This window comes from Crinia signifera, chromosome 5 (assembly GCF_055691185.1).
Source record: "Crinia signifera chromosome 5, ASM5569118v1, whole genome shotgun sequence".
Classification (NCBI taxonomy): domain Eukaryota; kingdom Metazoa; phylum Chordata; class Amphibia; order Anura; family Myobatrachidae; genus Crinia; species Crinia signifera.
The window spans coordinates 68,322,962-68,346,972 of NC_139221.1; the positions used below are offsets into that span (position 1 = coordinate 68,322,962).

Below are 24,011 nucleotides of genomic sequence, written 5' to 3' on the forward strand. Positions count from 1 at the left end.
AGTTAGATTTGTATGGGGGTGTTTCAAATAAAATCTAAATTGCAGTGTAAGAATAAAGCAGCCAATATTTACCCTGCACGGGAATAATATAACTCCCCCACAATTAACTTTCTCTGGACATGTGACATTACCCCACCTGCAGTACACATGTTTTGCCCCTTTTGAGAACAAATTTGTCTTGCGATCATATCTGAATTAGGCCAAATGTCCTGCACTTCCAGCAACTGGCAGCCCGGCACAGAGACCATCAACGACTGGGGCATCACAAATATCAGGGTGCTCAGCTCCCAAGCTGGCTGCTGTGTGCTGTTATTACAGAACCCCTGTATGGATTATTTTAAATTTACATTAGCAATACATTGCATGCTTTATCTGACATACCTGTTGGTTCACTGGAAAGTTTCTATTAATTTTCTTTATCTGTGAAAAAAAAATACACAAGTAAGGGCTATGATAAACAGCTGAAAAAAATCTATAACATGAAAACCTTAAAAGTCCAATAATTGTGCTATTCCTAATATACAGATAGAAACGAATAATAATAATAATAATAATAATAAAAAGTTTTGTATTGTTCAAAGTTTTCAATGGGCACTATGATTACTAAAGGTGATCATACACTACTGCGATGTATCGCATCAGTGTATCGGCCACCTGACCCCCTGAGCTACCCGGGACCTTCCTGGGTTGCAGGATCAAATACGATACATCGAATGCTGTCTTTTCACATGCAATTTATTGCATGCGTCCCCGTCCCTCACCGCTGGGGGAAGGGGGAGTCAGAGGTCAGACGGGTAAGACCTCCGATCAGGTCTGATGCTCATAAGACACTCACACAATGACCAGAACACACTCTTTACACTATTTTCACCCCCATGATAATTCTTAAACAGTATTCAATAACTTGGGCCCTTATTCTGGTTGGTGCGGATATGTCCGCGTGCGTTCGTTCCGCCGATGTTTTGTGTTTGCGCATGTGCAGAGGCATATCTGCGCATGTGCGAAAGGGACATACGTCCAAATTCCGCATGAATTGTTTACACTACGAACAGGGGGAGGAGAGGGGCGTGAAGGGCTGTTTGGCCTCATTAACATATGCATACGCCCCGCGTTTCATGGGCGTTCCCATGAAAACGCTGGGCGTACGTATGGTAATGCGACCGTGACGCACGTGTAGGGGGCAGACATATGACATTGCCCTGCCAGAGTGGTCTGAGCTCGCGGGAGCTGCCTGACCACTCGGTCCTGCATTCGATGGTATGCGACCATCGAATGATGGGGGAGGTTCCCAGAGATGGAGGAGGTGTATACATGAGAAATCCACTCGTGCTCCGTGCGGTCAGCGGCTTACCGCATTCGGACGGAGTGAGCGATCCGTACGGAAGGCGGGGTTTAGGACGCACGGTCCTGGCCGCATATTCGGCTCCGGCCGCACAGACCACAATAAGGCCCTTGGTTACGAAACCTCATGAATCTCTCTCCATCATTATCTGTAGCGTTTCTTAGCTTAGGGTTAACAATTCAATATAATTGTCATGCAATGCATGTGCATATTCTTTTTAAGATAAAAGATCCCTGGGAAATAGAAAGCCACGGTACACTCATTGGAAAGGCTGATGTCTCTATTTAGATAAATAAGAGGAGAATGTCTTCAAGAACTTAGAATACTAACTTCAATGGAACCAAGATAAATGGGAAGTATATAGAACATTTAAAGTTACCACAATTTACTTTAGTTTTAATGGAAAAAAATAGCTTAGCGGGCGATTCTGCGTAAGAAAATTTCATCGCATGCGATTTTTGCGTGCGATGCAATGCAAATTCCCTATGTAATTTATTCACTACACTCTGGCCGAGGGTGCGATGCGATCGCATCAGATCGCATTGCATGCAATCGCACCGCACCACAAAATCGCATGTGTTTGCATGCGATTGTATAGGGTGAGATGGCATTGACTTTGCTATACATTTGTATGAGATGCAATGAGATTTAGGCACCCCCCCCACTATCCACCGCACCCCGAAGCGTGGCGAGCGGCAGCGGAACGCGTCCTCCCGACCTTTTCATACCCCCACTATCCATGTCGGCGTGGTCAATTCAATATAGTGTGGCGAGCGCAGCGAGCCACCGAGCCCGAAGCGTGGCGAGCGTACACGGAATACATGTAAGCTAATCCGCGTCCCCTCGCCACACTTCGGGCTTGGTGGCTCGCTGCGTTTCCCTTTATGGTTCTGACAACACATGACATATACAACAAAAATAATTCACAAAAGGTGGGATGTGCATATAATATTTGTGCATCTAGCACCAACTAAGTCATAAATAGTAATGTGATACATTCCTGTCTTAAGACCAACAGTTATTTAGAAAAATGGTCATTTGTTTTAATTTCTGTTTTTATACCACCTTATTGGAAATATTGTGCATTCCAGTAATGAGTTAAAAAGTAACATTTGTAAATTAAATAAAGGAGACAAATCATTTGTTTCTGTATGTTTTGTAGCTTACACGATGGTGCAGTATGCCTTCCTGCCCTTTCCATTTGTATATATAATATTTGATCATTAAAATCATACAAAAAGTGATGTATGGATATTTGGACTCCTGGGGTCAAATGTAATAGGGTGTGAGATTTAGAAAGTTCGAGATTTGGGAAGAGTTTACCCCCCCCCCCCCCCTTTTTTTTTAAAGCACCAATCAATTACACTGAAAAAAAAACTGGTTAATTTTGTCATGTAATTGATTGGAACTTTAAAAAATGGGAAAAATCTCTCTCTGATTCTCACACCCTGTTACCTTTGGCCCCTCGTGTCCCCTACTCTAATTCAACCCATCCAAATATATTGCCATTGAAGGCAAAACTGTTTTCCCTAAATTTTTATAATAAATAAATAAACACATTGGGGTGAATTTACTAAGATTTTATTGAAGATGGGAGGTTGCCCGTAGCAACTGATCACATTCCATCTATTATCTTCTAAAATGTGCTAAATAAATAAGAATTAGAATCTGATTGGTTGCTATGGGCAACATTCCATCTTCAAAAGAACTCACATCTTAGTAAATCTAGCCCTATGTGTAGTTTGTGTGATATGATATGTTGGTAGTTATTATGTTCAGATTCATTATGTAGCCATTATAAATGTCAGGGTCATTATGTTGACATTGACCAGTTTATCATTCATTGGGCCAGATGTACTAAGCTTCAAAAAGTGATAATATGAGAGTGATAACCAGACAGTCAATCAGCTCCTACCTGTTATGTCACAGGCTGGGTTTAAAAAATTACAGATAGGAGCTGATTGGCTGGTTGTATCTCACCCTCCATTTTATCACTTTTGAAGATTGATACATCTGGCCCATTATGTTGGCAGTGGTGAAATGTGAACATGTTAGAATGTCAACATATTATCCCTGACAGCACACCGCAGCTCCAGCATGACTTCTGAATCCAGATCAGAACTCTGATGTTCCCCGACAGTCCAATTTTTATTTCTGCCCCAACCCTAATAACTACAACTGTCCTCCTTTAGTACCTATCCTTAACCTCCATCGAGTGTCTATCCCCATAGCCAGATTAGCAATGTTGGAGAAGGATTTACACATCTAGGCCTCCACATAAAAATAGGCCCATGATGACAATGGGAGGGATGTATTAATATACATTGCCGCCCCTCCCCGCCCGGCCGCTGTGATGCTAGCACATATGTATTAACATATGCAGCTAGTATCGCACTGTGGTGTCGGAGGCACCCCGCGATACTTGTAATGTGGTGTGCGGGGGTCTCCGTCACCTCCCTGGGTGCCTCCTCCTCCCCTCATACCGGGACAGCTAAGCAAGAGGGGTTTACCTTCCGGATCCAGGAGGACCTGCAGGAAGGTAAGCCAGAGGGAGGGGAAGAGGGGGGTCGGCGGAGGCAGCCATTTTGGCGCGGGCGGCGATAAGAATCCCATAGGTTTCTATAGGGTATCGCCACGTGATACCCTGCTATGTGGTGACGCAGCGGCCGGATATCCATACATTAACGAAAACGGGGGTTTTACCGCATTTGTAGCTTAGAACATCCCGCCCAATATGATGATAACAAAATGCCTAGCTGGCCATCTATTCAGCCATAAATCTTTTTAATATTGAATTTCTCGTTTTCTTACAAAATGTAGCAAACTCTCTATTTTCATGTATTTTTGAGAAAGAGGGTCTGATTCTTTAAGGGGTTTACACACCCACACAGCACTGACCACACCTAGGCAGCCCTGGTCACAGCTCCTCCCCTTCTCAGTATAGGCCTGTAAAACATTGTCAGCCCCAGGCCTGTGTTGCCATTTATTCAGTCCTGCCTATTCACTAACCTCCGAATCACAGACTAACCTTAATATTCTTTCAATGGTGACATTTATCAACAACAACAAAAAATGGTGACATTTATCAAAAAAAAAAAAAAAAAATCCTCAGTAGTAAAGGAGTTAATGTATAAAGTTTATGAGTTTCTAGCATTATTAATTTGAGATTGGACAAATACTGTAGCATTGTTATGCTCTAAGAAATTGTAAAGACAGTGAAACACTAAAATATATGTAAAATACAGACTAGTCGTTTCATCTCTTCAGCACATTCACCTTCACATTTTATACCGCTATGGTACTTTACTTTGGTTTATCTTTCTCTTTATACATTTGTTTCTTATATTTTCTCTGTCATATTGCAGATCAATATCTGAGCTTGCAATAAAGCCTTTGAATCTGTACTGTTAGAACTGTGAGAGATGATCATGATAAAGTGTGTCTTAAAATATGAATTGTTCAAATAAAAGGTTATCAGCAAGCCCTATGGTACTCATATTTATACAGTGCCATATTCAGCAAATCATTTCTGCTATATATTCCACATAACTTGGGCTTTGCTGTAACATCTGTATTGCAAATTTACAGTATACTTCAAAAACTCGAGTTTCATTTTATAGTCCCAAAAATATATTGTTTTTTTTTTACTCATAAATTTTTACATGTTCCTAAGACTTATACATATAAATACACTTATGTAAGCAAGGAGTGGTGCATGTTTCATCAATATTCTGTAGCATACTATAGTGTATAGATGTGCCATCTGTATAGAGTCTGCAAATTGTGTGTCAAAGATGCAGCAAAATACTAAAGTGTACTGCAGATGCAGAAGATGCTCAACTGAACGTGGCAGAAGAAAAATACATGACTGCTTCACTGTCGCACTTGTATACAGTTTCAAACTCATTTGCAGAAAGATGCATAAATGTCCAGGGCCAGATTAACAATGGGGAGACAAGAGCACATACAGTCAAATGGACCCCCACATAGGGTTGGGTTGACCCAACAGATAAGGAGAACAGGTTCAAATAGAAGGGGCTGCAGCAATACTGCTGATGAGCACATACTGTAGTGCATATAGAGAGAGGCACGGTCTGAGTAACTTAAGTCTTACATCATGTCTGCAAAAGTAAATGGATTTTGGGGCCACTCTATTAGCAGCAGACACAAAAGGACTCTTGGTCTCTACGTGGCATGCTGTTGAAGAGAAAGTGGGGTGCACTAGGGCATAATAATAATAGTAGTATGTCCTATGTGACATATTGGGGATGCACTGATATATAATAATACTAATGAGTTCTCTGTTTCATTCTGAGGGGGTACTGGTACATAATATTAATATTTGGGGCATACTGCAGAGGAAGTGAAACCTACAGTAATATTCATATGGGGTGGTCTGTGTGGCATATCTGGGTGAATTGTTTTTCATGCTGGGACATGGTTTGGCATGTTTATACTGGAGCACTGTGGCAAAATGGGTGCACTGTGTGGTATAATGTATTTTTATAGGGGACCCCACAAACTTGTTACTCTGGGGCCACCATACAGCTTATTCCTGTCCTGCTAATTCCACACATCAAATAGATCAGTGCAACCTAGCAAATCATTTTGTCACTTGCAATATTCTATTTTGTGTGTATAAGGTGCACATTTGGGGTGCGGGTGAGTCACACAGGACCTGTTGCACTGAGAGGGTCTGTTTGGCATGAGTGAAGCCATATTGTATCAGACCACATTTGTACCTAATACTGTACATGCTACTGAAAAGCATCCTAACACATTATTATTTTCAAACTTTCTAAACAGTAACGCTAAAGGACACTTTAATAAATACACATTCATGTCATACATTTAAATAAATATAGACTCTATATATAAATCAATATTAATGTTATTTATACATTTGATGTAGTTAGATATATCTAATGTAGACAATACACTAGAGTAATATTGCATACAATCCTTCGATTTCGACCACATCTGTGCAATAAATGGAAGGATTGTATGCATGAATAATGGGTCCCCCGACGCGATGTGTGGGCCCACCGGTCGCATGTCACATGTCAAAGATATATATATCTGTTAATTGTATATCTATATTTTTATTTCAATATCATCTCATAATAGCAACCATTTTAGTAACTGCTTTCTCTGGTTAACTAAATTAAGGCCAGATGTTTGAGATTACGAAAGCAACAGGATATGCTACATTATGCTGCACAATCTTCAATTCCTTCTAGAATAATCTTTTGCACACATTTCCAAATGACAAGACATGCTTAAAGTTCACCAGAACTAAATGTTTATATGTGCCAAAAACATATCACAGTTATAATATATAAGTATTGTAACATCCACACCCGGGCAGAGGGAGTGGTCATATTTTGCCATCTAACACTTGGGAACGGTGTGACCTGAAGATGTCAGGATATGGTATTGCATGAAATAGAGGTGAATGATTTTAAGAATTGTACTGTAGCTTAACTGCTTTCATCAGCATAACAATGGCACCATGGAATTAAATGTAGTTTCCACACGCATCGAAAAAGACTATGTCCTGCACATAATATTTATCGAATTGCAGGAGCGATTGCATGTGGATCTTTTAAAATGTGTCAATGAGTTATGAATGCACTTGTGCACCTGCTGGGTGGACTGGAAAACATGACCTGGAAAATGTGCGATCCTAAAGACCGATTTTGCAAACCCTTGCAATAGGCATACTTATGCTCAAAACAATTAGACATAACAAATAAAGAGAAGAATTATTTCAAATGTCTTGTATTGAAGGCATCACATGATATCAATCCCCTCCAATCAATTGCATATACCGTTTAGCGCACAGGTTCTCAAACTTGGTCCTCATGACCCCACACAGTGCATATTTTGCAGGTCTCCCCACAGAATTACATGTTAAATAATTATCTCCACATGTGGATCTTTTAAAAAAGTGTAAATGAGTATTGAATGCAGTTGTGCACCTGCCGGGTGACCTGGAAAACGTGACTGCAATGCTGCTTTTCCTCCCTACGGCCTCACACTGGTGGTGCTAAATTGAATATTGAGGGATGTGCTCTAAGTGTTAGAGAAAGAATCTAACTAATAAATACTGTGCATTTTATTATTAATTAGAAGGTATTATCTAGAGCAAATGAATTTGAAAACAAGATAAATGTTATGACTTCACATAGATGGGAACAATTATCTAGGGAACTAATCTTATTGCCTATTAAGAGGCCAGAAATTAAACTCCCTCTCTTTAAGGTTCATTTATCAGATGTCTTGCTGCGGCTTTTACTTCGCCGTCCTTTTCCTCTAAATCAACACATTTACACTTCAAAATTAATGAAGTCAACAGAATTGTGACTTTTTCTTAAGTATGTAATTAATAATTTCTGTGCACGCTTCATTGAAACATTTTTAAAACAACAGGCCCCCTACCAGCTTGTAAATTATTCACAGTCCATCTCTAGTGTACTTTCCATCTAGTTATTGTCTAGGACTAGCATTTATTTGCTGGAGAAAACTAAAATATGAAGGATCCCAATTGTTTCCACCTCAGGCAATGCTGGAAATCCACATGGTCATTAACATTGCTATAAATACATTTCGTACATTATAATTTTCATGTACAAAATTATACTTCAGAATTAGATGCTTAAATTATATAACTGTCTCTGCTGAAGAGTACTGAATATTAATGAATTTGCATACTGTATGCCGCACCTGAGAACAGTATCATGGAGTAAACCAGGAATTGGGAACCTCCGGCCCTCCAGCTGTTGTTGAACTACACATCCCAGCATGCCCTGCAACAGTTGTAGTATGGCCACATAGCAAACTTGGGTACTTATGTAGTATCTGGGCGCCCGATTTAGAAATCGGGTCGGATCGGGCACATCGCATCGCATCGCATGCGACCAAATCGGATGCTATGCGATGGACCCGATTTTTCCATAGGATTCAATGTTAAAATGGTCTGAGTCCATTTTAACATAGAATTCAATGGGAAAAAGGGGTCCTGTTCCTTGCCCCACTATCCAAGTGGGCATTGAGTTGGATATAAACCTGTGGCGAGCGTAGCGAGCCACCGAGCCCAAAGCGTGGCGAGCGTAGCGAGCCCCGCGAGGGGACACAGAATACTTTAAAAAAAATCTGTGTCTCCTTGCGGGGCTCGCTTCGCTCGCCACGCTTCGGGCTTGGTGGCTCGCTACGCTCGCCACAGGTTTATGTCCAACTCCATGCCCACTTGGATAGTAGGGGTATGAAAAAGTCATATCTCACTTAATATCACTTGCATCTGACACATTAATGACAACTGGAGTTAAAGATTAAGTGTCTATTTTAATCCAAAAATCAATCAATCCAAAAAAAAATGACATAACATAGAAGATAATAATGAAAATGAAATTAGAAATTTAACAAAAAGACATCAAAAAATTACTCAGGCTTATTCAGCAATGTTAGAGCATGCAGAATACGGCCAAATACATCATCACCTCCAAGGCATTTGCGCCAGACAAACTCTTGCATGTAACTGGCAAGATTGTGGCGAGCTGTTCCCCGGTGACATTTATTTCTCCATTTGGCACACCCCCACAATCTTTCAATATTTTGGGTGTGTGCCCCGCTCTCTGGATCAACAAAGTTGAATCTGTGGTTAACTCTGGCATGAGTATAACCAGCTGCCTCCAAATCACAGGTTCTGTACGCCCACCAAAAGTCAGATATAATGGTTGTTCCAGGCTCCACATTGGCTGTAATTGCTGCCATCAGTGTCCCAGCATCTCTTCGGGCAACTGGCAACATAAAACATTGACCAGTTTACCTGCGGACCCCACCAAAGACCCACTGTTGGGGAAGCAGTCGACCCACATTAGCCTGGCGACGAACAAACATAGTCTCATCAATTTCGACTACTTGCCCTGGGCCTCCAATCCGCCGTTGTGGCTGAGACAGCAGATCGCGCTCACAGGCCTCACGCATAAAACCGTTATACGCCACTGTTGTCTTAATGGATAATTTCAGCTCCTTTTCACAAAAACTGACAGATGTCATCTCCTGGCTCGCGCAGTAAATAAAGTGGATAATGGTCACAAAAGGGAGCCGGCAACCAGGATTAAACAGTGCAGCACGCAAACTTTTCTTTTTACTACATGCCTTGACATAGCACCGCCACATCTGATCCGTCATGTTCAGTCTCATAGGATGACCATTATCACATGTGGCTGTTGTGGGAAGCAGCCCATGTTCTTGCAAAAAAACCACAGCAGCCTCTTCAGTTTGCGGAATAGTAAATAGTGTCGCAGACAATGAAGCTGATGATGTTGAAGCCGTAGCCATCTCACAATCCAATATCACTCCAAAACACCTCTCACAACCAGTCGCTTTCTCCTCTCAAAACACCCTCAGATTTTACACCTTTCAAACCTTCTTAAATACCCCTTTTCACAATTTTTGGCAGCTGTGCCAATGAATGGATTAAAAATTGGGTGCACTAGGTGAAAAATCGGGTCCATCGCATCGCACACGATTTGGTCGCATGCGATGCGATGCGATTATCGCGTCGCATCGCGTTGATTGTATGCCTTAAGTTAAGGCATACAATCAAAAAATCGGGCGCCCAGATAGTACATAAGTACCCAAACTTGTAACAAGGCATGCTGGGATGTGTAGTTCCACAACAGCTGGAGGGCCGAAGGTTTCCCCATCCCTGGAGTAAATGATGGACAGTTTGAACTGCGTCTGAGTCAGATTATTACCATTATTACTTACATATTTCCATTGGTATTCCTGCAGTACAAAAATCTACCTGTTTAAACCATACTGCCCAATTTATTACCCCATTGTCTCCAGTTTGATGTAGAATACCCTATATTTAGAGGTTAATTTTTCGATTTTAGTTTTTTTTTCTTCTGGTCATGGGGAGGGAGAGAGAAGCCTGTGATTTGTATTAGTGCAGTGTGGTCTGTTTTGCTGGTGATAATAATATCGGACTGGGCACAGAACACTGACAATGTGAAATAGTGCAACCTATAAAGATATAAAGAATTGATTTATTGCATGGTCTGTCGCATTGTTCATACAGTCACCTTAGCTTTCTGCTCTAGTTACAGGAAGATAAAATAAACACTTTGTTACAGGACTTTGTCCGGGGAAAACTACTAAACTTAGAAATCCATAAGGAAGTTTAGAAACAATAATGCATTACAAGACTCAGGGCCAGATGGATCAAGCTTCAAAAAGTAATTCAGTGGAGAGTTATAAACAGCCAGCCAATCAACTGTCATGTTACAGCCAGGCTGGCAGGGCTTAAAGTTACCATGCAGAGGTGAGGGAACTAATTTCTCAATGCACCCCTCCCCTCCCCCCCTTAGGCAGAGACAGGGCCAGTGGTATGATTTTGGGCATCCCCATGGAAACCAGAATGCTTTTCTGTGAGAATTACTTTGCTGGGCCAATGTGGAGGTTACATGTTCCACATCACCTTTAGAGGTGGTAGAACTCAGTTCCACCCGTTCCTCCCCACTTTAACCCCTGCAGGCTGGGATTGAAAAATGACAGGTAGGAGCTGATTGGCTGGTTGTTTATCACTCTCCAATTTATCACTTTTTAAAGCTTAAAGCATCTCACCAAAATCTGAGGTGTTGTCTCTACTTGGAATGGGATATGCTCCAACAACTACAAATGACAGTTGGAACAGCTAGATTTTTGTGACAGTATTATTATTATTATTTTTTAGGTGGGAGGTGATAAACTATTGAATAAAATATTTTTCTGATATGATATCTAAGGAACACATATTAAAATGACAATTGTACTTATAGAAATAGCATGGAGCATAGCTAGGTATATTTGATAGGCTGCTTATACCCACGATTAAAGGGGATCCAATGTGTAGGTTGACAGTCAATAGATTAACATCAGCGGTTCTCAAACTGTGGGTCCTGACCCCAAAGTGGGTCCCGACCTTCTTAGCATGGGGTCGCGACTCCATGTTGCTGACCATCAGGCTGATGACTTTTCTAATCTCAATCAGTGATTCAAGGAGTCTGAAAAGTCTTTTGAATGGTCTGTTATTTTAGACTCCTCCCATCATTTTGTGCCTCCACAATGCTGCCATGTATGTGCTGTCTGCTTACTACACACGTGTGATGTGATGACCTTCTGCAATCACTTGCTGGGGTCCTGTAATTAATTGTAATGTCTTATGGGGTCCCAGAGCAAAATAGTTTGAGGACCCTTGGATTAACTCCATATGGTTAACATACCTAAGGTTTAAAGGTACAAAAAGTTGACATATTCGACAGGTTTACATGACAGTTGTCAACACACACACACATGGTTAATGCAAGTTTTTTTTCATGTTTTTTACCTTTTGCTTCATTTACTATCCACGTGGCTACGATTGGGAAGAGTAATCTGTGGCGAGCACAGCGATAGCAGATTGAGCCCCTTGCGCAAAGCATGGCAAGCAAAGAGCCCCCCGAGGGTACATGTTTCCACTCATTTTGCTTAGGCATGTGTAAGCCCTAGAGAGTGGAAAGGGTTAATGTGAGCCCCATAAGGCACGTCCCAGAGCGTAGAGGGTTAAGTTAACCCGGGAGGATGGCCAGTTGAGTGACAGGCCGGGAACTGCTGGGGATTGGTGGAGGAGGAAGTTCGGGGACTCACGTGAGGAGAGGACCGGGTCGTGGAGAGGCTAAGCACGAGGAGCGAGAGACCAGGGGCGTGAGGGAGAGTGCTTGCAGCATCCAGAGAGGAGACCGGAGCGAGAGCCAGCTGACGTCAGCCACTGACCCCCGCCGACCTCCAGCAGAAGGAGGAGGGAGATGCGGTGCGCCCGGGAACTGCCGCATCCAGCCGGAGTCTGAAGGAGGGAGCGCGGAGAAGCTGTGACCCCCCGCTGACCTCCTGGTGAGTGTGACTGCCGGATCCAGATGCAGGGGAGCGCGGGGAAGCCACTGACCCCCGCTGACCCCACCACAGTAGCCAGCCGCATATAACAGCCCTCAGAGGCTGTACATCCCCGCTACCTCCCTACAGCAGCCAGCCAGAGAGACGGGGCACATGAGGAGTGTGACCCCCTCTCACCTTTCACAGACAGCCAGCGTGATCAAGAGGGCAGAGAGGCTTGTGGCCCCTGCCCGCCACAGTATTCACCAGCCGCATCCAGGGTGCCACAAGACTAGTGACCCCTGTTGACTTCCCTGCCCACCACCAGAAGCCCATAAGAGAGAGAGGGGGAGAGAGTGACAGCAGCCCTCAGACAGCTGCCCCCAGCCGCAATTCCCACAAGAAGAAAGAGAGAGGGGAAGAGTACCAGCAGCCCTAGACAGCTACACCAGCCGCAACTGAAGTCAAGGTGCCAGCCTGACCGTGCCAGCAGCAGACGCCGCTGATCGCATGCCAGGCCCCAGGAGGGTACATTGGGATCTGCCACAAACCGTGAGTCTGCCCGTGGAGCATTAAATGCTAAAACCTCTGTTATTTAGAAGAGAAAATCAGTGTAAAGAGACCGCCCCCAGCAGTATTGACTGCATAGCCTGTAAGGCTTTCCTGCCCCTCAACCCTACCTATTGGCAACGGCCCTATTGATAAGCTCGGGCTGGGACAGCCAAGGCCCGTTGTCCGGAAGGCATCCCTATTAAGGCCTCACCTATCCTTCTGCCCTGGTAAGGAAACATAAGATACTATAAGGGTCAAAAGGCCTCCTTACCATCTTGCCGAATAAACTGATCAGGAGAGAGAAGGACCTTTCTTGGAACAATACTGCCACCTATACGCAGGAACAGTAACCCATTACGTTAAGCTCTAGGCATAGGCCCTTCATCGGGACTGACCGGTCTTAAGTATAGAAAGTGTACCCGGGTACTCAGAGTGGGTAGTGCAGTGCTCTGATGTTAATTGGTTAATACTATTTATTAATATAACTATTGTGGTAAAATTCACTCGTATTCGCCCTGTCACTGTATGCTGCTGTAAACCGTGGGCCCGTACGCCGGTCCAGTGGAGATTAGTATTGGTTCCTCAAATCGCAGTGACAGGCCGGGTACGGAGTGACTTAGAGTTACCGGTAGCTCCATAGGCCTTGTATGGTATCGAATGCGATACTGCTGTTTCTGCCTTGTATAAGTTATATTGCATTTATTGTATGGTTATATCGTGAAATTACTGTTATATTATTCCGTAAAAGAGGTTGATGCTTTAACTGACCGTTTTAGAATAAAAGGTCAAACCATTCCTGTTGTCAAGTGTTCTGTGTCCATTCCTGCATCAAGAGAAGACTCCAGACTGAGATCCGGGAGTTCGGGGAAGCACGACCCCCACCGCATCCATAAGGTAACCCCTCTTCAGGTGTTTACACATGGTTAAATATAAAAAAATACCCCCAAAAACTTTAGTGTTGACTTATTATGTGTTGACCATTCTCATAACTTTCATTTCACCATGTCAACCTTTTGTACCTGTCAACCTAACCCACTTACCCTTTTCACTGTCGACTTTTGGATCAGGTCAACCTTTTGATGCCATTCACCACATGCATATTGACCATATGGAGTCTACCTAATGACTGTGTATCAGTGTAGATTTTCTCTACCACACCCCAGTCAAAGAACTATATTAAGCCCAATTAGGTGGAATTCTGAGCATGTGACATCTGCAGCCACTCATGTGATGCCCACTTCCGCACATTGCGCCTCCTATAGAATATTGGGATTTAACAAATAAAGGAAAAGGTAGTAATAAGGGGGAAATTTTTTAATGGAAACGTGGTGCTTGACTTGGTTCAGTAGAAAATAGGCTTAATCCACTGAGAAATCTGGAAATCTGTAATAAAACATTTTTATTATCTTAGAACAAATATTGTGGACACTGTTACTGTAGAATCGTAAAACAGGAGAACATAAATTCATAAAATGTTTGACAGTATTGTTAGTATGGAGAGGTTCTGGAACAAATAATAGTAATCATTGCAAAAGAATAACCTGTTTTTATTTATTTTAAATAAAAATAAGCCATATCACTATACGGCTTGTCTAGCTAAATGCTTTTTGTTTCTGCTCCACTATTTATTCACCAAAGCAAACCTGAACTGAACTAGACCACAGCACTGCTTATGATGCTTTGCACAATGGTCAAGCCACCTGCAAAAAGAATCCTTTAAATAAAGGTTGCCGCACTTACGAGTTAAAAGTTTTCAACACCAAAGCAGCACATTATTCTATACACTGATAAATCCCAGCACGTCATTCTGTGTTTGTTACACAGGAATAGGTTAAATACCACGTAGTCTACTAAAATGTAAAAAATGCAAGTTACATTTGTACATATACTGTATATCCTCCAACTGTACCTTTTTGGCAGGTACAGTACCGTTTTTTATGGCCTCCTTTTTTTGGGGGGGTCTCCAACTGCCCTTTGTAAGTATAGGAAAGGGGAGCGAGGCCACGCTCCCTTTTCCAGTGGACACGCCCCCTTTCTGAATGTGTACAGGTTTTTGCTCTTCGACAGGGCTTCCACTAGAAATTGTGGGGCCCAGGACTGACCAAATATACTGCACCACCACATACACATACTTGTGATGCTTGCTGAATTCTGACCATTGTGAGGAGAAAAAGACAGTGATGGCAGGGAGAGGAAGACAATGTTGGCAGGGTGAGGAGAGAATTGCATACCTGCCCCCCCCCCCCTCCTCCCCCTGTCCCTGGTGTTTTACCCTAATGAATTACTGACACCGTACCTTTAGCAACACGGATATCGGACAGCCACACACTGTCCCCTGCAACTCTGTACCACTTCTCACATTAGTATGGCGGCAGTTCCTTGTCCTACCTTAATTGTATGTCACGCAAGATGTAATGTCATTATGTAACGTTGTGCAGTGGGAGCTACCGGCTGGCCTGCTGCTTGCTGCACTGCCTGCAGCAGGCACCAAGTCATTAAAGCTTGGAGGGGGGCTATGACTGTGTGGCGGGCTGCGGACACCTGCGACCTGCCACTGTGAAGGGGGATGATGGCTGGACGACCCAGCTGTGCAGGCTACAGGGACAGAGTGGCCCTAACCTCAGAACGGCTGGGCCTGGGACAGTTGTCTCCATAGCACCCCTCTAATGGTAGCCCTGCTCTTCAGATGTTGGATGGTATGTACTTACACTGTAGTATGTGTAACTAGAAGGTAGCAGATTGTTTTTCTCTAATATTACAGAAAAGTAAACATGGATTACTTGTCTGAAATGGAAAGTTAATTGCCTTTTTCCATTATAGCCAGTATTCATTTTCATGTACTTCCCCTTCAAAAAATGATATACACTTTTAAAACAAAATCATTTGTTACCTGAAAAACAATATTTAATTTTAGCCATTAGCTCAGTGTCCAGAGTAAAGTAGATTATATTGATCCATTACAATTTAATGCGTTCAGCTATTAGCAATGATTTATATAAACAATCATTAGTATTCAGAAAGCATGCTGCTTTCTGGTGTATGCAAATAGAAAAATAAAACAAATACCTAAATCTTGGTCCTGGTTACACAAATAAAAACCCCAACAAGGAAATCTCATTGCATGAATGTTTAATAGTTACAATATCATGTAAAATTCACATATTATGGGGCTTACACACGGGGCAATATCAGGGCATTTTCTAAGCGATGTGACATCACATGTATAGGATGTGTAGGGGCTATAGCGTCAGTGATGCACGGCCGTCCACATCGCTATCGCCCGGCGAGTAATATCCAGCATGCTTGATAAATCTAGTTAGATTGCCAGTCAGGGCCAGTGTTCTCACAGAAGAACACTGGCCCTGACAGATCCCTCGGCACACATACAGATGTAGCAGGATTCATCTTTGCAGGTGATGGCGATGGCGTCGCCATCGCCATCCCCTGCCCCGCCGCCATCTGTATGCCGAAAGAGGACGCGCGCGCACGAGGTGCGCGCGCGTCCCCTTCTGACGGTGCTGCCCTCGGTCGCCCGGTGCACCCCGCACCCCCCTACAGCCTCCTCGGGTCCCCCCCAGCACTATCGAGCGGGAGGCGGACAGTATTGCGCCCGCCTCGCCGCCCCGCCGCCCGGATACTGAGATGCGCGTGCGTGGGGGACGCACGCGCTTCTCGCGCGTCTCAGTCAGATGGAGCGCCGTGTTGCTGGCCCCATCTGTAGCTGGCACATCCCTTTGCAGGGTATTTGGACTCAAGATAGATTGACTCTAGGCAGGGCCGGCGCCACCATTAGGCAGCTTTAGGCATTTGCCTAAGGCACTTGCGACTGGAGGGTGGTACTGAACCACCGAGGAGACCATGAAGTCAGAAGAAAGCTGCATCAGCTGCCAAGTTCGGGACACCCAGCCAATTCAACCAAGCAGGGAGCAGGTGAGTGCAATGCAAACCTCCCCCCTGACTGGAGCCTGCCCATGGATTATGATCGCAAGTGGCGGCAGCCCCTCCAGCTAGTCACCATCTGGCACACGCTGTGTCCCCCCCCCCCCCCCGTGCTGGACAGCAGCAATCCGCTGCCTCCTCTGGAGAGCGGTAATCCGCGGTGGTGCCTGCTGCCCCCCCCCGGGCCGGAGCGGGTGAGGGGGCGGGCATGTGGGCTGGTAGTCTAGGGCGCTGATGGGGCTTGCACCGGCCCGGACTCTGGTATCATAACCTACCATTCACTTCGGTATGGAGGCAGAATATAATAGTGTGCCAAGCATAGGCAGGCACTTAACCCCGAAGCATGGAAAGCGTAGTGAGCCATGCCAGGGTGCATGGTACACTTTTAGACAGTGTCCATGTCGAGCTATATCGACATAGACACCCAAAAATGAATGGAAAAATCATGTCGACCTTTTCAAGTCAACCCTTTCACCCTGTCGACCTTTTCACTGCAGACCCTTTGACCCTGTGGACCTTTTCACTGCTGACCTTTTGACCCTGTTGACCAATTAATTGTCAACGTTTGGACCCTGTCAACCTTTTGACTGTCCACCTTTTGACCCTGTCGACCTTTTGGCTGTCAACCTTTGGACACTGTTGACCTTTGGACGCTGTTGACCTTTGGACCCTGTCGACCATTAGTGATCAACCATATGAGTGTAGATCTAGACATAGTAGATCTAATATACCATAACCATTTTGCAGCGCTGTGTGCTGAGTGATCTTGCTGAGTTATCTTGCTGAGTGATCTATCATCGCTCAGATTTCTCATCAAAATCTCCCCATGTGTAGACCCCTTTAGTTGCTCACTAAACATTGCTTCTCTGTTGGTAAGATGTTTCTCCGAGTAATGCCCCTTTCCCACTGCAGGTCTAAAACAGTAAATTGCTGATTTTTCAGCGCAATTTACCGTTTAAGGCTGCAGTGGGAAAGTGCCAGAGTTGAAATACCGGTTAAAGATAACCGGTATTTCCACCCATTTTAAAAGCAGAGTCCTACACGGTTAAATACCGTTTTTGAGGCTCCTGATTGGCCAGAAATCATTTTGAGCAGAGACGCAGAGGAAGAAGGATCTCTGCTTCTCTAGTATACAGCGGAGCAGAGCGGGTACCAGCAGCCGGGAGCAGCGTCTTGAAGTGAAGATGCCGGGGTGGACGCCAGAGGACAGGTGAGTAGGATTTCTTTCCACAGGTACCCCTTTGGATTACTACGGATCCAGGACCCCGGACTCTTCAGCCCTGGAGCCCCGGACCCGGACCAGCCCCGGAACCAAGCCACTGGACCGGACCCTGGGACCTACCTACGGGATCAAGATAGGTAAGTATCAGTGTGTTTGTGTAATGTATGTATTAAACTTTTATTTTTATAATGTGTCAGTGTGTATTTATTTATCTATTTTTTTTACTGTGGAACTACAAGACCCAGCGGGCCCTTTAATGCCCCGCAGGCTGGGACTTGTGGTTCTCCAAGTCCCAGCTTGCGGGGGAGGCTTGCTGGGACTCATAGTTCCACAGTTTAAAACAATAGGTTTTTCATCTATTTTTTTTACACAATGATCAGCCCGGTGGCCACCGCACAGGGCCATCGGGGACAGCACCAGGCTTCAGCCTGGTCAGGTAAGTCCTGGAGGGGGGGACCCCTTTATTGGGGGGGTCCCCACTCCCCCAGGGCCCCTGGCCAGGCTGACTGTTCGGTAGGGATGAATGCTTTGGCCGGGGGGACTTGTATAAAAAGTCTCCCCCCGGCTGTGGCATTACCCTGCTGGCTGGTTGTGCCTGGGGCTGGTTCTTAAAATATGGGGGACCCCTACTAATTTTGTCCCCCGTATTTTTGGAACCAGCCCCGGACCTGGAGCCTGGGACTGGTTGTTAAAAATCGGGGAACCCCTATTTGTCGGGTTCCCTGATTTTTAATTACCGGCCCCGGCTCTTTCAGCCTGGTGCTGGTTACAGCTGTGGGAGGGACCCCACGCTGTTTGTTTTTTTAATCCCCCCCCCCTCATACTTTTTATGGGTTAAACGGTTTTTTAAATGGCAGTGTGAATGTGCCAAAAACGCAGTGGGAAAGGGTCTTTATGGCTCTTGCCGTTTAAAAACCCGTTTAAAAAAAAACGGGTAATGACCAGTTTCAGCAGTGGGAAAGCAGCATAATTGTAACATTAATAAAAACAAAAGGGTTAGAAGCAATTGCTTTGAAATGAGCCAAAAAAAGCATTTTTACTTACATTGTGCTTCGTGAGATTTGAAATATTAGTTGATATCGATTGTAACCATTCTATGAAATCATCAGTAGATAAACACTGAATAATTCCACTACAAACACCGTCTACTGCAGTTATTTGAAATGCATTCTGCCTGTAGATACATAAATGATTTAAAATGCATTCATTGTTTGCTAGAAAAACAAAACCACAATAACATAATAAATTCAAATGTTTATAACTTTTAAAAAAAAACATGTTATTATTTTAATATGTCGTGTTTATTGGCAGAAAAAAAGGACAGCTAATGATAGGCTAAATGAACACATTAATCTACCAGCTTTAAAAACAACTTAAAGTAGATTTCATTTTCAGGCTTTTTGTCTCAAAAACTTGCAATTTAAATGGCCAATAAAGGGTTTGATGTGAAGTTGTTTTTCCCTTGCATTTATCAATGGCTAGCACAGAGTAAAATATCAATGCTACATATACATTAGTGTATGTTTAAATGAAACTACAATAACGATCACACAATAATCTGAATCCCCCCCACCACATTTAATCTGCTACATGCATCTAAAAAGCATATCCAAAATACATCCATACAGTATCTTACACAAAACACTGCAAAACTTACACAAGACACTGTGAAAAACTCTACTTCATGCTCTTATAATTTCCAGCATTGAAATCGCAAAAGTCTTTAAAAAGGAGACTCTTACCACTACAATCCATCCTCGATGCAAATGTGAGACTAATATTCCACTGAAGATAGTTATCCTCTGTGGATCTGGTCTGTCAGTCCCTCCAAATATTCTACTTTATTCAATGCAAAATACTTTTACTCACACACAAGGCCATAAACCAAACTACACCAATGTACACCAATGTACATCTATTCACTTATCTCAAAATATCTCCCAACCCAATCTCTTCGCTCTTCACAAGATTTATGTATCTCATCCACACTCATTATTCACTCTCATTCAGGATGGGAGGGCTATTTTTGGGCTGCACCCACTCTGTGGAATGCCTGCCCACACACAGTAAAGGCCCCCATACATCATGACGGATTGTATGACAGATTTGTGAGTCCATAAACCACCAATGACTGTCGGGGAGTTGAAGGGATAGTTGGACACAATCGTGATTGTAAGACAGGTCTTTCTGATGTATGGCCACCTTAAGACCGGTCTTTCTGATGTATGGCCACCTTAAAGGCCCCCTTACACTTGTCCAACTTGTTGACTTGAGATTTATCCTACGTGCAGGAGGATCAATCTCAGGCACATCAGATTTTATCAGACAGGCACATCAGATTTTGTCAGAGAAATTGGCCCAATCCATCTGAATTGGGTCAAATCTGACAAAATCTCACATGTGTAAGGGGCCCTTAAGACTTTCCTCTAGTCTACAAATCTTCACAACGAATCCCTGAAAATTCACCTCTTTGGACAATAAAATTCACCCAGGGCCGTTTCTAGAGGTCGGACAAGCCGTGCAGCAGCCCGGGGCGCCGCACGGCTTGTCCGCCTCTGTTAACAGCCGCCTGGCAGCTCCCCCAATGCCGCTGTCTCCCTTTCTCCCCAGCCGCAGTTGATTTCCCAGGGGAGGGGAGCACATTGCGCGTCTCTCCTTCCCCTCGCTCACTGGGCTGTCATCCAATCAGGAGCCAGCCCGCAAGGTATGAATGGCCGACGGCTTCAGGTACACAGTGAAGGGGAAGGAGAGACGCTTGATGCGCGCCCCTCCCCAGGAAAGCACCAGCGGCGGGGGACTGGAGGGGGAGACCCAGGGCCACGGTGAGTTGTGCTGCTTCTGGCACTGTGGGGGCATATGTGTGGCACTGTGGGGGCATATGTGTGGCACTGTGGGGGCATATATGTGGCACTGTGGGGGCATATCTGGCACTGTATGGGCATATGGCAGCGGTGGGGGACTGGAGGGGAGACCCAGGGCCAGAGACAGTGAGTTGTGCTGCTTGTGGCACTGTGGGGGCATATCTGGCACTGTGGGGGCATATATGTATGGCACTGTGGGGGCATATCTGGCACTGTGGGGGCATATTAGTAAAACGACATCAGTTGTACGGCAGCGGCGCGTGGGGCATAATGTGTAATAGGCATTACGGTGTGGGGAGTATTGTGTAATTGCCATCACAGTGTGGGGTGTAATGGGCATCACATGGCGTAATGTGTCTTTGTCATCAGTGTGTGGCGTAATGTGTAATTGGCATCACGGATAAATAGTGTATAATGATTTAAGTAGTCTGTCATTGTTTGGCCTTGATCTGTGAGGCGTACTAGGTCACTGTGTGAGCCTTTATATTTTTATGTCACTATGTGGCCTTCAGCCCGCCAACTTAAGTGCGGGATGACAATGACAATAACTGCGGTAACCAATGTCTGGACAGGTTGCAAAAGTAAGATTTAAGGTAATTGTTTCCCTGCAAGACCACACCCTTATATTAAGCCACGCCCCCTTTTAAAATAAACCACACCCCCTATTTCGTCACGTGCAACTTCTTCTATATATTTGGGGCGGGGGGGGGGGGGGGCGCATTTTTATTTCTTTGCCCTGGGAACTAAATTGTCTAGAAACGGCCCTGAATTCACCACCCACATAACCTTCATAAACTTTTCCTACCCTTTTACATCCATATGGTACAGTCCAAACATATCCTTACATATTTACATTTTCTTAATTTTTCCATCCTCATGACCCCAGGATAACATTTTTGGATTACTTATCAAATAGCCTACAAAAAACCTTTGCAATCTAGTGGACCATTATGCAATAGATAGAATCTATAGTTATGTATTAATTCCTATTTTTCTATAGATTGAAAGCTTGCAAGCAGGGCCTTCCTACCTCGTATTAAATGCGACTGCCGAGGGGGTTAAACAGCGGGATTAGCCAAAAACAAGCGATCCTCACCGTTTAACCCGCACGCGCCAGTTGCTAACCCTATTCTACGTTTCGGGGGAATCATCACTGTCACAGGATGACAAGGAATCCCCCAAACAGCGAGGCTTTCGGCTAATGCAGGGAGCCCGCTGCGTTTAGCCACGAGCCTCGCTGTTTAACGGTCGCACACACCACTTCCCCTTTGCTACAAAAGCCTAACGAGGGGGAAACGGCGTGTGCAGTGGGTCAGTTGAATACTAACCCAGCAAGCTGTCACAGCTCGCAAAAATCATTGAATACACCCTTACGACTGCCTGTAACCACCTAGTTTTGTTTTTTTCACTGTTGTGTCCAATTGTTACGCTAAGCTGAATTTGCTGGGCTATATAAGAAACTGTTACTAAGGGGTTGGGATCATTTGGTCTATTGCATTATGGTAGAAAGTCATTAGGTCGAATCCATTAGGTCGACATGCTAAAAGGTCGACAGGACTCTAGGTCGACATGGGAAAAGGTCGACATGATTCTAGGTCGAAAGGTCATTAGTTCGACAGGTCATTAGTTCGACAAGGTCATTAGTTCGACATTGTCTATGTCGACATTCACAAGGTCGACATGGGGTTTTTCACTGTTTTTTTACCTGAATGTCAACACAGTCGACATGGACACAGTTTAAAGTGCACTGCATCCCCTCGCATCGCTCGCTGCGCTCGCTATGCGTCGGGCACGGTGCCTCGCTACGCTCGGCACACTATTTTATTCTCCCACCACGCCCTAGTGGATGGTAGGGCATGAAATACCGCCTGTCGGCACATGTTGGCTCAAAAAACAGTGAAAAACTCCATGTCGACCTTGTGAATGTCGACATAGACAATGTCGAACTAATGACCTTGTCGAACTAATGACCTTGTCGAACTAATGACCTGTCGAACTAATGACCTTTCGAACTAGAATCATGTCGACCTTTTCCCATGTCGACCTAGAGTCATGTCGACCTTTTAGCATGTCGACCTAATGGATTCGACCTAATGACTGTCGACCATAATGCAGTAGACCAAATGACCGCATCCCTTACTAAGTAATAAAAAATAAATCAGAAAATTTCTACTTTTTATCCAAAAAATAATTTTTACATTTTATTTGGTGGTTTTACTTTGTAACATTAGTAGTCATAAACTTCATTCAAATTAAAAATCAATTTAATATACATACAGATGTGTTATCATAACAATGACCCATTGAAAATTACCCAGCAGCCCAGCGGCCTGAGTGTGACTAGGCGGGCTAAATGGGCACCTTCAGCTGCAATGTAGCCATGAAGAACGAGGCTACTGTACATCTGCACCTAAATATATTTTACTGTTCCTGTTTCAGAGAATACTACGGTATTTAATAACAAATTTTGTTAAAAATCTACCTGTCCTAACACATTATAGTTTGATTTGTATATATTGATACAATCAATATTGTCGGTCTATTCATCATCCCTTATTTTATACAAAAATAGGTGATACTTAACTGTCAGTGCCATTCATTATAAAAACAATGCAGGAGATTTTACAGACTTACTATTTAGTCCCAATCTGGCCTGCTGTTCCCATACAAGCACTGAAAAGACATTTTTGGAGATTGACAGTGGGAACCTTTGCCATCTTCATATAGCATTTGTTCCCACAACCCTGTTCCTTCCTATAGGAAGGAAGACTGGGGTTGTAACGATATATCCAACTAGATTCCTCCACCTCTGTTTGGCTTATTCTGCCACACGTAGGGTTCTTTTGCACATGTGCAAATCCCAGTTAAGCAAATAACTAGGTTTAACTGCTACTAAAGTAGTGGTGATAAGAATCATGGAATAGAGCAATACTGATTCTGGTTCATTTGCAAAAGCAAACTCATTCTTAAATGTACAAAACCCTGTGAAAATGAGGGAAACATGCTCATTTCATGAAACATGGGCCGCCTGTGTCCCACCAGTAACACCTCTGCCTGTCATTCATTGGGAAACTGTGTAGGGGGTTAGCATATGCGACCCCTACTGAATCGCCCCCTTAGTTCTGTAAGGAATAGAATATGTGGAAATGTTATAAATATGTTAAAGGCCAAGTCTGATTGGTTGATTATATTCTATACT

The 24,011-nt window shown here is 44.0% G+C and overlaps 1 protein-coding gene across 5 annotated transcripts in view; it reads right to left on the minus strand.

Annotated features, from left to right (window-relative positions):
* Positions 1–24,011, minus strand: part of SNTG1 (syntrophin gamma 1) — a 577,365-nt gene that overhangs the window by 42,947 nt on the left and 510,407 nt on the right. For all 5 annotated transcript variants that reach the window (XM_083187410.1, XM_083187409.1, XM_083187408.1 and 2 more), the window contains 2 exons: positions 18,996–19,125; positions 382–420 (listed from right to left, as the gene is read on the minus strand). In XM_083187410.1, the coding sequence (XP_083043536.1) occupies positions 382–420; positions 18,996–19,125 (169 nt within the window). The remainder of the gene's footprint in view (positions 1–381; positions 421–18,995; positions 19,126–24,011) is intronic.